Here is a 14,190-nt window from a genome sequence, read left to right as displayed (position 1 = left end):
AAAAAAAAAAAATAGAAAAAAAAAGACAAAAACACACACATATATATATATATATATATATATATATATATATATGTTTATAATTTATCAGAATCATCAATCAATCTTGTAGGTCATCTCTCGTTAACGCTTCGTTAACGAGAACGTTAACGCAGTATCTTTCCGTTCTTGCGTCGGTTTCGGCCAACCGGTACGCGTATCTAATTAAGTAAACCACGTGAGATGCTATTGCGCCGATTTTCATCACTTCCGGTCCCGGTTAACACTCGTGTCTTACAAGTAGCATTGATTTTTAAACCGCTTATTATCCGATTACCTTGGGTCTTTTTAACGGTCACGCTAATTAAAGGAGACTACGGTCAGCATTGCGAATTAATAAACGACTTTGGGATTCCAGAGTGTCATCAATACGATTTCGCTCATGTCTGTTACCAGTTCGCTCCGTGTATCTTAATTAAGCGTAGCATATAGAAGGCGGAACTCGATATTGTTTCATGTTGTTAATCCATGTATATATCTTCATTAGTAATTAACAAGAAGGATTTACAAAAAAAATTCTAAGAACCAAATAATGTCAGTGGATGTTGGATTTAATATAATCACTTATTTATGGGATAAAGTAACTTATATAAAAGATTTATAAAAAATATTATATGAATTCCTAAAAATTTTGGAGCAGCAGCCGTAATATGAGTAAGCTCCTGGAAAATAGAATAAGAAAATAAATTTCTTTTCTTAAAATGATTTTTTAGTAAAGGACATTTTCTATGCAATGAATCCCTTGTTCCTTACAAGATGTCGCATCTTAATGGCGCGTCGCGTTTGTGCACTTCGTGCTAGGATTATATACGTAACTGTGATATTAAATGAGATGGCTAACCGTCTCCAAGAAGACCTTTCTTCAGTTCTTAACTGGATACTATTAGCCTTGGTCGAGTGAGTCTCCCATAAGCGCTAGAGCGTGATTTATTTTTCGCAAGTGTTCGTAGATAAATTTACTATATTTCAAACTTGCAATTTTTAGACGTGCACCCGTTTACATGTACTACTGCACAAAAGTAAATTCATATGAAACACACACAGTAATCTAGTCTAAAAATTATGCGCGTACGATACATGTGATCTAAGTAATCTCATATCAAATAATTAGAAACGGTAGAATTATTAAGCTCATAAAATTAAATTTTATATAAAAACACTCAATATATTCTCTAGCGCACAAATTAATTTTCTACTGAGAAATAAGCTTTAAATTAAAATATTTTACAAGCAAACGCCTTTATTGATTACGTACGTTCACAAAGTTAAATTTATTGTAAGTTCTTCATTTAGCAAGTGATTCCCTATGTCGATTTTAATAGTCGATTTTTACATTATATTATATATTATTTTACTAAATATCCATATAATATATATTACAAAATGTATTGCAAAATTAATAAATTTATTATTTATTTTATGTATAATTGTACGAGCCCATAATTCGCACGCAGACCGAATTCTGCTGCTCTCATTTTGCAGACAAACAAATTTTATTTTATGCACCTATAAATTCTGTTTTATCGCGCACGATTTTTCAGCGACGGCAGCCACTGAAAAAAAACCGCGATTACACGCATCCCGCGCTCCATGTGTATCGCAAAATTCTGCAATCGGAGCATCACGCGCCTATCTCGTAGGAAGTTTGCGCGAATAAACCAGTTGCCGAGAACCGGATTACATTTTGCGATTCCGTAATTGTCACAAGGCCGCGAGTGTTAATTAATTGAATTGGGCGCTGCCAGAATACATCGATTTGTCGATAATTAATACATTTATACTAAATATGTCTCGCTTTCAATTCGAGCATACAAAGTTCGAGTTCATCTTAAAAGGTCAGTGCAAATGAGAATGAAAAAAAATACTCTCGATTAATCAATCAAAAGAACAATATCATGGATAACGAGCTTACAATTCCTTACGATCAGATAAAACTGTCGAATATTAATTAAATTTTAATTAAATACACAAGATGAAGTTCTACTGCAAAATACTGCATAGTACTGCAAAGTTAATCCATCCGAATATTTTATATTAATTTCAAGAATATCATAATTTATCTCAATCGACCATAAAATAATAATGGGCATCTAAATCTCTTGTTCTTTTAATTTTCAAAAGCAAGTATGTCATTTACAAGTGACCAAATTAAATTATTTGTAATAATAGACGCGGCCAAATACTTATTATTAAATGTATCGCTTTTAGACGTCTTTTCTAAAAAAAAAGAAGCTAATTATGCGATTAATGCCGTCAGAAGGTTTAATGGGTAATTAATGTGCTTCTCTTTAGAGCTACCTTTAATCTCGAAAGGCATAATGGAGTCGCTAATTACATTCAGCTCGCGTGATTACTTCGTGCAAAAAATTAACACGGTACTCGCGCAAGTGGCGACACGTGTACGCGTTTGTTCGCGTTTTAATTCACATACGATCCTTGTTTCAAATTCTTTTGAAGGAACATCTCAATTCTCGTTGTCCTTGAAAACTCATTCTCTCTATATCTGTTTTATCCAATATTTCTTTGACCAAAACGAATTAATTTGTCTAATGCAAATAAAAAATTGCCTTCTTAAATAAATAATTATTTCATTTATAATATCAACTTTTAATATACTTTTCTTTTATAAATTATCTCTATATTTATAAATCTATTAAGTTATAAATAATTTATACATACAATTATAAGTTATTTATAAAGACTAATTCAATTTAGATTCAGACATTTTGATTATATGAATCAAGTTCATTTTGATGTAATTTGTATGTAAATTCCGTGCATTCTCTCTCTCACTTCTCCTTTTTTTCTCGCCTGTAAATTGTATGACTCACAAAATTTTCTCATTTGTCTCATCATCTTATGTTGCATTGCATAAGAAAAAGCGCATAATCGCTTGCAGGAACCGTGATAAGTTAACATTCTGCGCTTGTATAACGAAAGTAGCACTCGCCCGCGATAGTTACGTGCATTGTATATATGTATGTATTTGCCAGGTATACTCGATGTAAGTATAGCGAGCACGGGCTAGATAACGACGGTATCCTTGACTCCAGCCGCGTACATACGTTGACGCGGGCACGTTCCGTATGTGAATGCCACTCCGTATATGAAGGTGCACGCGTCAAGTTTTGCGAAAGCCGGGATAACGTGGCGCGTTTATAATCGATATTATGTAAATCTTTTTCTTAATAAAATAATAAAGCAATGAAATAATCATTATTGATTATTTCATTGCTTTATTATTGATTATTTCTTTGCGCCATTTTATCTTTTTCATTCTTATCTTGTTATAATTCACGCTAGAACGTTTTAAATTCTACAATATCTGCATCACAGTTACAAATAATTAAATCTATATGACATCTGAATTGGTATAACTTAATTTTACAATATTATTAACTTCGTCCGTCGATCTCCAATTTAAAGAAATGATTTATCATCCGATTATTAGAAGCCTCATAAAATAATATTTTAAGTAGCAACAAACGTTAGTAACAGACGACGAGAGAAAAGCCTATCACCGCCATCGACTACGCCCTGGTCGGTGAACGCTATCGACCTCTCAGGGTTCAATCGCTCGTAAAATAGCAATACGCGGGGGCTTACCAGCAGGAGAAGCACCGTGCTCGTGACGGTCGCGTCGACCGATATGCCGTACGCCATTTCTCGAACACGAGGGAGTTCGTCCGCTCTTCTACCAGACCATCCTGGACGCGTCGTCAGCTCGCAGCTCCCCGGGTTCGCCACCCGCGGGGACTCTTCGAGGATCGAAGCCCGATCGATGTTCACTTCCCCACGAGACACAAAAGAAGAAAATCAGAATCACCAGAACAACGCCCTTGAATCGAGCCCCGCTGCCCTTCTCGCTGCAACTGACAATTTCCGACGAGCAAACAGGAAGGACCCTTTGCTCGAAAAATTTTTATTGACAGCTCAGTCGACGACGACAACGGTTAAACGACACGCTAAGCTATCTCTCTCGCGAATAAAGGTCGGATTACGGTTGATCACATTCGCTCTCGATCGTTGCTGTCCGTGTGATCGCTGGCCTTTCGCCTCTCTCGGATACTCCGTCGATCGCTTGTCCGTTGCCGATCTCGTAACGAGGGGGACTGAAAGACGGGCTTGTTGCTGAGGACGACACGGCGCGATGGCCCGTGGCTAGCTCCGGTATGTCGTCGTTCAATAGGTGACGATTATGTGCGGTCCTAACCGTAGCACAGGGCTCGGGCAACTGACAGCGGATCAGAGCCGCGGCACACGGCGCCACGCCGCTCTCACAGCTGATCCGAGAGAGCCGATCGCCTCTATCCGCGCCTCCCCTCCTACCGATCCTTTGCAGAGGGACCACGCTCTACCCTCTCTCTAACGCGCGATTCTCAATCTTCAGCCGCGACGCTCCCTTTGACGATGACACTTTGATTCATCTCAAACGACTTACGGATGCTGCTTGAATAAGCAGAAATGAAGGAACGACGGGTTTCGGTCAAAATTTTGTGTTGACATGTATACTTTATTAGAAATTTAAAATTTAAAATTTAAAATCAATTTCTTTTCTCTCCGAGGCAAAAAATTTAAAATATTTCTTCGATTTTTAATTTTGCTATTCCATTGGCTTCATTTCTAAAGCATTTTTATTTTTAAAATAAGATATTAAGATATTAAGATATTAAGAATCTCTTAATATTTTTAAATTGTTATAATTTTATCGAAAATTTTTACGTATATATTTCTCTAAAATGCAAAGAAATGAACATATTTGACTTCATAGATCAATCTGAAACACATAGAAACTTCTATAAAAATTTAAATTACTAAATATATAAAGTCTCTATCAGGATTAATTGTCATTGTATATATTTGCATCATTTTTAATGAATCTCCGTATTGCTAATAACACCAGGCCGACAAAATAAAATTTTTGTCAAGTAACTCTAATCAAAGTGTTTCTTATAGATTTTCGGCTACAAAAAACAATGCCACTGTCCAAATTGCTCATCATGTCAGGTTTTAAAGTTATTTTAAATTTTAAAATGAGAAATCAGCGATTTTTCATTTTAAAAAACTTTGATTAGAGTTACAAAAATTTTTTTTGTCGGCCTGTGTAATTAATCTTTATCTCCATTTACACACATACACATCAAACCTTTTTCAAAATTACAAAACTATAAAAAATGCCCTTAATGGTTGAAAAGATATATCTTTCTTTGCGCTCTTTCGCAATTGGACATATACGAGTCCGCCAGTTCGGTCAGAGAAAATGTAATTATAATTAATGTTTGAGAAGAATAATTCATAAATATTAATGCAAAATCCACGTACGTCACACCTGCGTCCCGGATTTGCAGATATTTCGCTGTCGGTTTTATGATATTGCAAAAAAGAATGGCGTATTAAAGCACGTTAATTAGCCGTGTTGCATTCGTTACCGTAAACCGAAGGTCGCGAGCTATAGACGCTCTATAAAACCTTCATGTTCTGGAAAAACGGATCCACGTACCCTTAACAGCATAAGAACTTCTTTTAAATATTATTCATATAATCTTTACACTTATAATCAAATTATGATTTAAAATCTAATTACACTTCAAGATATTTAATTACTTCTGAAAGAAAAATGACATCCCATCAAACTTTTGTCGAGAAAGAAATATCTCGGAATTCATTAAAGGCTACTCTGATGTAATATGTAGTAAGTCTTACAAAATATTTGTATCTCAAAGAAATGTAGCGAATCATTTGATTGAAATATTCTTTCTTAATCACGCAATGGGAATAACCAATAATTTGATGACTAACAAAAGATCGTTTGTGCACGAGTCATTTTCGATCGCATCATAATTCGTACGTATCTACTATTATCCGATAACTCCTGTTTAGTTTTGTATTTTGCTAAATTTGATATCGCAGACATATCATTATGGTACCCGCAAAAAACCACTCATAGGCAAAAAAAATTCGTAATTTTATAGACTCCATAATCTCTCCTAATTACCCAAAATTGCAAGTTTATGTTGTATCTTAAATTATCTGATACCTGTCACTTAGTTTTATTATATTCGATACCATGTGGTATTATATGTCAAAAATATGATACAAGAGAAGAGAGTCCCAAATCTCGAAGACGGATCCTTTTTAAACGTCAAAGAATAAGATATTCAATCTTTCAAAATCATTTTTGGCGATCGAAAATCAGAGAGGGCGGTTTCTCGACATGCAAAACTGATTGCAGGTTCCACGCGTCGAAATTCCCGGAATGACACGCGGCACAATATTTCGCTGGCGTACGTTACGATACAGAATGATGATGACGATGACTGGTGGAGAGTACAAAGAGCATTTAACAAAATCCTTGTGCAACGGGCGCGGATGAATAACCGACCTTGCGAATGAGCGGGACGACCTTCGTGGTGGCGCGTTCGCGAAGAGACGAGAATGTATCCTATCTTCTTCGGGTTTTTCACGCCGGACACGAAAACGTTCCGTGAAACACGGCTCAAGTTACATCGGGCTTTTAGATCGAGTCCACGTTCGGGCACACATACGGGGACGCGACGTGAGCCAGCATGGAATCACTTGGGACGTCCGCTCGCAATGATTAAGCGTATACGGATTTATCGGCGCCGTCCCGACGCGATATTATTTTTGCGATTTCATCCGGCTACTGCTTGGTTAAAAGGCAATACTTCGTGCTTCGGAATTCGTATTCAAGACTGCAATCAACTTATTTTCCAATTATACCCACTTTCAATAATATGCTCGATCAGATTTATAGCTTTTCGCGAGAATTTTGTTTTATCAAAAATATTTGAATAATTTTCAAGTTAATCATATATTTATCTCATCATCAAAAAATACAATTAATATTTTATATACAAACAAATTTAAAAAGTCGATTTTTAAAAATTATTTTGCGCTGTGAAAGGAATCAATACCTTACACAAAAAAAAATAAGAATTTTTCTGAAAATCTTAATTTTTTTTTAAAATCCCTAAAATTGCAAGAAATTGTAAGATTCGGATTTTTCTGTAAACGAACGAAAAATTTTGAACGGAATTTTCTCAAGATATTGAAACGAGCCATCGATATTTATATCCTACTGTTTATCGATTCGTTCCTCGTGATGGTGTATTCACGAGGATCGTCGTGCCTCTATAGAACAGCGCTATACGATACATAATGCGCACACGAGCCGCTAAATTTCCACTTTATCTGCATTATTCGCGTGCCTCTGTGGCCCGGTCGTCTGTGCGGGGGCCTCTTCGAAGGAATCCGATCGAGAATGTGGTGGCCAGGTCTTATATCGGAGGTCAACTACGACCTAGGTATATCCGCGCGCGCATTGTTCCCGCGCGAGCGGCGGCATTGTTTCGCGATTTCGCCGGCAAAAGGTCAAGATACAGAGGACCAAACACGGGAATCCGTATCTCGCGCCCGGAGAAACAAGAAGGGCTTTTAAATGTCCCGCACAAAAATTGCCGCTGCCGGATGCTTGGACGATACCATCGCGGCGAAGCGATATTTTTTCAACCGTATCCAATAAATTATTACAAACGTGTAAAACACTCGAGCAATTTCTGTCGTAAAACGAATAATCATCGTTCAATTTATCAAAATACGAAAAAGAAAATATAAGAGAATATATTATTAAAAAAAAAAAAAATAGTGATCTTATTACAAAATATTGCAAATATATGATAAATACAAAAATAAAAGATGTAAGATGGAAAATACAATGGATAGATAATTTCAAAGAATAATTTGATTTAATGTGGTCTTATAGATCAGAGCGAGAAATGGATGAAGAATAACAAACGATTCTTCCTGTTTAAACATGCGGTGTAGCATCGACGAAAAGTCCGAACAAGAGCCGTCAGTCTCGCCTACGGTCCAGTTGCACGCCGTAAAAACTCGTATTTATTCTCGGCGCATTCTTCGCGTTCGCGCAGACGATGTAATTGCATTCCACGGCGACTACAATGTATCTGTAAGTCATTCGGCTCGCTCTCTCAGAGAGGCCAAAATATTGATCTCCGCAAAAGAGGATTCGTTTAGCGACAGAAAAAAATTTGAATCTTCGAGACTTACAAATAAATTGCATTTGAATGAAATATACCATCCTAATATAAAGTAAACCATCCTAATATAGAAAGAAGCACGTTTATGATAATACACTAAATAAGATAAAAGAGATAACAATGCAAATCTGTCAAATTTGATTCACATTTTGTGCAGCTTTTATTATCCTTGTCGCGTGCGTAGCTTTTTTCCGTCTTATAAATATCTATATAAATACTAAATACATATATATATATATGTAATATAGTATGTAAGAAATATATAAAAATCTGCGGCAAATTGTTGCGCATGCATTCACGAACGATGCATCGGACAAGCAAATGTTCGGGCGATAATGTCCGCGCAAAGTCATAAATTTCGTGGCCGGACGATTTAAATCGCGACTTTATTTCCCAAATGCGACATGTATTCAGCAAAATTATTAAACGAGGACTGTTTTAGCAGGCTCACGGGATATCATTCATTGCAAGATGATTACTATTAAGCTGGCATAGCCATTGTATATGAAAAGAGGCAATTTTGAAATAATTTCTCTCAGGCAAATCCGACTATAATTTTTGATCAAATATACAGTAACTTAAATATCATGAAATAACTTAGATATGAACGAGCATTCATTTACGGGAATACTACTTTTTTACGGGATGGATTTCGTTTCTAGCGCATATTACACCAGAAAAAATATTCGTGTCAAGGTTTCAGGGAACATTAAATCGCTGAAGAGCGTATCTTATTCGGCGATTATGGCATCTTCGTTTTCTGAATCATCGTGACATGTCGTCGTCTACCGTGATTCCCGGACCTTGGAATCTGTTCGATTTCGCGTTTGGTCGAGCATCGAACGTGTCATCGAAGGCTGCCGCGGTCATGGATCTCGCGGAAAAAAATCAGATAGCTATGCAAAACAAATGTATCGCTGGATTTTGAGAATACAGTTATTAATTGAACGACAAGATAGTAGGATAAAAAAATCGATCGAGTCGTCTATTTATTGATTCCTTTGAAAATATACATCGCAATCAAAATACAACGCTTAATGTTATATTGTCAAGAAATAAGAACTCATCAAATAGTTTCAGAAAATTGTTGTGAGAAACTATACTCCGTGAGAAACTAATCTGCAATAGATGTTTCTTAGTTTCGACGAATAGATGCTGACAGATCTATATAAAAAAAAAATTATCGCTATCGGCTCGTGGAATATTTTCCAATTATACGCATACGGAGACACATGCACAGACACATGTAAGTGGATATGGAATAAATGCGAGAAATCAAGCATTGAGTATTTCCAATTTTAATAGGATATTACGTTAGACACGTCTGAGATGGCCTTGAATAACGCGACATTCAAATAAACTTTCGCTTTGCGTACCGATATCCGATGATTCAACGAAAAGTAACTTAATTACGTCCAACTTGACCGCGAATAGTCCACGAAGCTGAATCAGTCTGCAATACTGTAAACTTTTGTGAAATAACGTACCGGACTTTCGAATATCGATTGCGTTACGCTTCGGTGTGATATAGCATAATAAAGTTTAGATCTTAAACTCAAATGCAATCATTGACGAATTGATCACATCATGTTCTATTTTTGATCAGTTAATATAATCTCTATTAAAATAATAAAATTGATTTCTTTTAGCCGATTAATTTTAAGAAACGCTTAAAATCAAATTTTTAATTGTTTTTATTATAGACGTGGATATATTTTTAAAATAATGTCTTTGCCTTTTCGTCAGTCATTATGTTGTTTTAAGAAGCTAAAATACGTATCTCTATGCACACTGTCAGTAACGTAGCGTTGTACTTTGTCAGTCTGTATAAAAAATGGTGACGCATACAAGGTGCAGTTGCATATACGAAGTCGGGGCGACTCCGCCACGGGCTATCTGTAACCATTAAACGAGCGAAACGCCGGCTTGTTATAAATGGCGATGCATTCTTGAAATTAATTGGCACGGGGATGTAAGACCGGATCTTCCCGCCGGCCGACGGGTCCCCCTGGTCGGTCTCGTGACACTTTTCGTTATGTTTTCGTGAATCCCTACGTAAGACGGTAGCAAGTCCCGGATCGGAGATTGACATTAAGATTGGCGCTCAGCCTTTAATCGGATAGCTGTATCTTCGTAGAACGGAGAGCGATGTCGCGTATGTATGTGTGCAATTACATGTGTATGCGTTCAGAATTATAGAGGTATGTACAGACATTATAGCAAGAATCATACGTGTAAATAGCACAAATTAAATAAGAAAGACACATACATACATATCGAAACGTGCAAATAACTTCAGATATTCAAAAGCTGATAAAAACAATAACTAAATTTGATTGTGTCAAATTATTTGAATTAATAATTATTAAAACGAGAAGTTAAACATATCTTTAATTTTCTATTATCTGCTAATTCATTGTGTTTTCTTATCGGATCTTTGTTGCCCAAAAACAAGTAATATTTTTCTTTATTTCTGGTATTTATAATTGAAGGAAAGTGCGAAATGCTCTTTTAATTTCATAAATAAATATTTAATATCTGTAAAATTTTTTATTGATTTTTCAAGAAAATTTGTAAGCAAATCAGTGACGACTTTTATATCGAGATCGCATTAAGATTAAGAGCGAGCTCGTAAAGAACGCGATTAGCGTCAGTCGCGAAGGCGTTCTCGCGGGAATGTGCCTGCTGGAGCAGTTAATAAAATCAATGCGAGTAAGTACGTGGAGAAGTGGCAAGATGCTCGCGACGGCCTTGTCGTTTCGGTAAACATCAATGATAAATGGGAATGAGTCTGTTAAATCGCGGCGAATTCGAGACGGCGTGCAAGGCCACTCTAAATGAAGACGCCTTTTTAAAATCGACCTGCAATATGCGCAAAAAAGCAATCCGGCTCTCTTCCGCGATATACACATATATATATACTTTGCATTATATAATATATTTTCATATAACGGCGCCAACCGTGTGAAACGGTAGCGATCCGGTTGGGATTCGATCAAGATTGCAACCGGGGGATAATAATAAATTCGTAGCATTTACAAATGAAATAATATGTCAACTAAAATTCGCGTTTGTCAACTTACACGACAATGAATTGATGACACTATTAGATGTGTGTCAAACAGTTTTTTAAAATATTGTAAATAAGACGAAATTTGACAACTAGACAGAGTTCACAAACTATCGTAAAAATCGTAAAAAATTATAAAAAGTAGCATATCTCTTTAATTGTGCAATCAACGATGATTAAGTTTCAAATTTGGACGCTTTTCTAAAGAACGATATTTTTTACAAAAGAATAGAAAAAACGCATTGGCCAACGACGAAGAAACGTTTTAATCTTCCGCACGTTGCCATGGCAGACAACGACATTTACGTGGCCACTACCGAAATGCTGAATTTTTGTCCTCTCACGCGTGTTTCGTCCCTCTATAAATAGTACTAATGCTCGAATGAGAATGTCGGGGGTGGATATCACCATGGATTGGCCCAAGTGTCGATAAACTTTCTTATATCTCTCTGATCCTTTTAACGTTCACGATTAGGTCCACCTCCGGTCTAAAGAAACAACCACCGCACGCTCTAATATACGTTGCCTCTTATGACTAAAATAGAATTTCACGGAATTCCGATGCGCATTCCGACCAAAGCCCTGAAACTCTGAGCCCTTTCCACGTCCCATATGTTCGTTTCCTAATTTTGTGTGTAAAAAAACGCAGCGATAGAATTAAATACGTAACATGTTCACATATCTTTTTCTTTACGTCACACAGAATATCCTCCAACATGGATGATAATCGACTGATAATAAACAGTTAGTTATGGAAGATTTAAAATTAAGCGTTTAACTTTTGTTTTAATAAGAAACATAAAAGTTAAATATAATAAAGAATAATAAAGAATTAAACTTTCTGTATCATTTCCTGCTAATATAATCTAAAAGATAATAATATAAATTCTAAAATCTGTAATGAACAATAAAAAAAGTGTATCACACGATTTTATAAATATATTACATAAATAATAGAGGGATAATTTTAGAACGACTGAACGTAAGTACTGTATGTTCTAATTTATAAATTTATCTAACTGTTTTAATTGATCAAAATTTATAAAAAAAATACTCTTTTTGCTATATATACATATATCAAGTAACAGTAACTTCCCAATTACAGGTCTTGGAAACTGATTCGCATTATTGCGATTGTAAATTGACGTGTCCCTGGAAACCTGCTCTTGTGATCGTGGATATTGTACTCGCGCAGGGATTAACATGTCAATCTATGGCATCGAGAGACATTGCGAATCGTAACCGGTTCAATTTCTGCGATCAATATTGTTCCGTATAATTCGGAATGTCATTTACGAGAGGCGCGCGGAGATCTGCATTTTTTACAAGACCAACCGGTAGTTACACCCCTCGACACAAGACGAGGTACACGATCTGAGATCGAATTTCTGTCGGACCTCAATGCGACGGGTGATTTTTCAACGGTGCGGAAAAAACCGAACGCGGCGACGATCGGTCGCATTTAATTTGCATAATCCTCCACGACTGTTCGCTATTTCTTTTTCGTGCTCCTCGCCATCGTGACTCGTGATAGGTAAAGCGCTATGTACGGAACGATTGACTTGCAATTATTATATTAATCTGGAGTGATACAATTCTGGCAAATGTAAATTCTTGTTTAAGAAAAATACAATGCAAGAATTTATTTATCTTTTTTTTTTGAAAATCTTTTTACATACTAAAATTTCTATAGAAATTATGTCAAGTTAAAGTATTATATTGAATCATTTCTAAATACATTAATATTTAATGGCTATGTTAATTATGACGTCTAATTTATATTTCTGTTTGTTCGATTAATATTAAGACGATTAGCATAAAATAAACACTATGCTACTATCCCGATTGTACGTGCGCGAATAATGCTTTCTAATTATTAATTTTATTTGCCATTAATCATTGCATCATTATACATATAAATAACGCTTCATTACATGTGTTGTACATTAAACGACGAGATGTATGCAATATATAAAATAATGTACATTACAGTGAAAAGACATATAATAAGAGATAATTGGACGAGCTTAATTTACATAGCGTAATCAACGAGAACAAGTTTACATTATTTCTTACATGTAAGTATGATGCGAAAATGTTGGCAAAAAACATATATTTAACAACCTATCTACATTATGCTGCACTTTATTACATGAACTCATTTATATTCCGGCAAATTAAAAACGGCGCGTCGGCGAATTTCTCTTTGCTAGCCTTGATTCCTCGTTTATAAGATAGATGAGAAGCTTCATGTAACAGAATGCGAATCCAATGTCAGACAGATAATCTTAAAAGTTTATCAACGTTAGGTTTCTTAAATATGCGGCCACATCTCGTTCTTTATTACAGTCTTTATTACCGCGAAAAATGCTATGGAGTCGAGTAAAATCTCACGAGGCAATTTGTTTTGTTCCTAAAATGTCGGATAAAGCACTTTCAATTAAATTAACCGGCAATTTCACCGCATCTATGCGACGATAATCGCATATCTTCTTTAATTTGACAAAAGTGATATTCATTGACGGTAGCAGAATCACGTTGTAGTAAAAAAAAGGCTTCTTAAGCAAGATCGTAAAAAAGATCAAGATAATACAATCTGAAAATAGAATATCCTCTAAATGCGATAGCGACGATCACCCGTGGAGAAAACGACCGTAACAGAGGGTGGCAGCGCGTGGCAATTAATTAGCATAATCTACAGCCGAATATATCGCATCTATGTACGATCATTAACGCGGGGTAAGAATATCAAAAAGCTACGCGGCGCCGGATCGTCCCGTTGTACGTTTTGTGAATTCGAAATTCCGAGATAATCCGACGAAATCCTAATGAAAAGAACTCGAAGTCAACCAAGATCAAAATCGCCAAAAAGAAGATTGACCGATTATCTGCCACGCGCTTCACATAACTTTATAAGAAAAGAGCAACTTGCAAAAAGTAAACTTCTTTACGTGATTTAAAAATCTGTAATTTAAGTTCAAATATATTTTGACAATAAGACAC

General features: G+C 35.8%; 1 protein-coding gene across 1 annotated transcript in view; it reads right to left on the bottom strand.

The window, feature by feature from the left end:
• The window catches only part of LOC115236077, a 62,483-nt gene extending 58,241 nt beyond the window's left edge, over positions 1-4,242 (bottom strand). Inside the window, exon 1 of the mRNA XM_029808273.1 lies at positions 3,646-4,242. Within this exon, the coding sequence (XP_029664133.1) occupies positions 3,646-3,702 (57 nt within the window). The 5' untranslated portion in view covers positions 3,703-4,242. The remainder of the gene's footprint in view (positions 1-3,645) is intronic.
• Positions 4,243-14,190: the final 9,948 nt, after the last annotated feature.

This window comes from Formica exsecta, unplaced genomic scaffold (genome assembly GCF_003651465.1).
Source record: "Formica exsecta isolate Colony F162 unplaced genomic scaffold, ASM365146v1 scaffold243, whole genome shotgun sequence".
Lineage (NCBI taxonomy): Eukaryota > Metazoa > Arthropoda > Insecta > Hymenoptera > Formicidae > Formica > Formica exsecta.
Note: the sequence above shows the minus strand (reverse complement) of the source record. Positions and strands in the feature narration are given on the sequence as shown.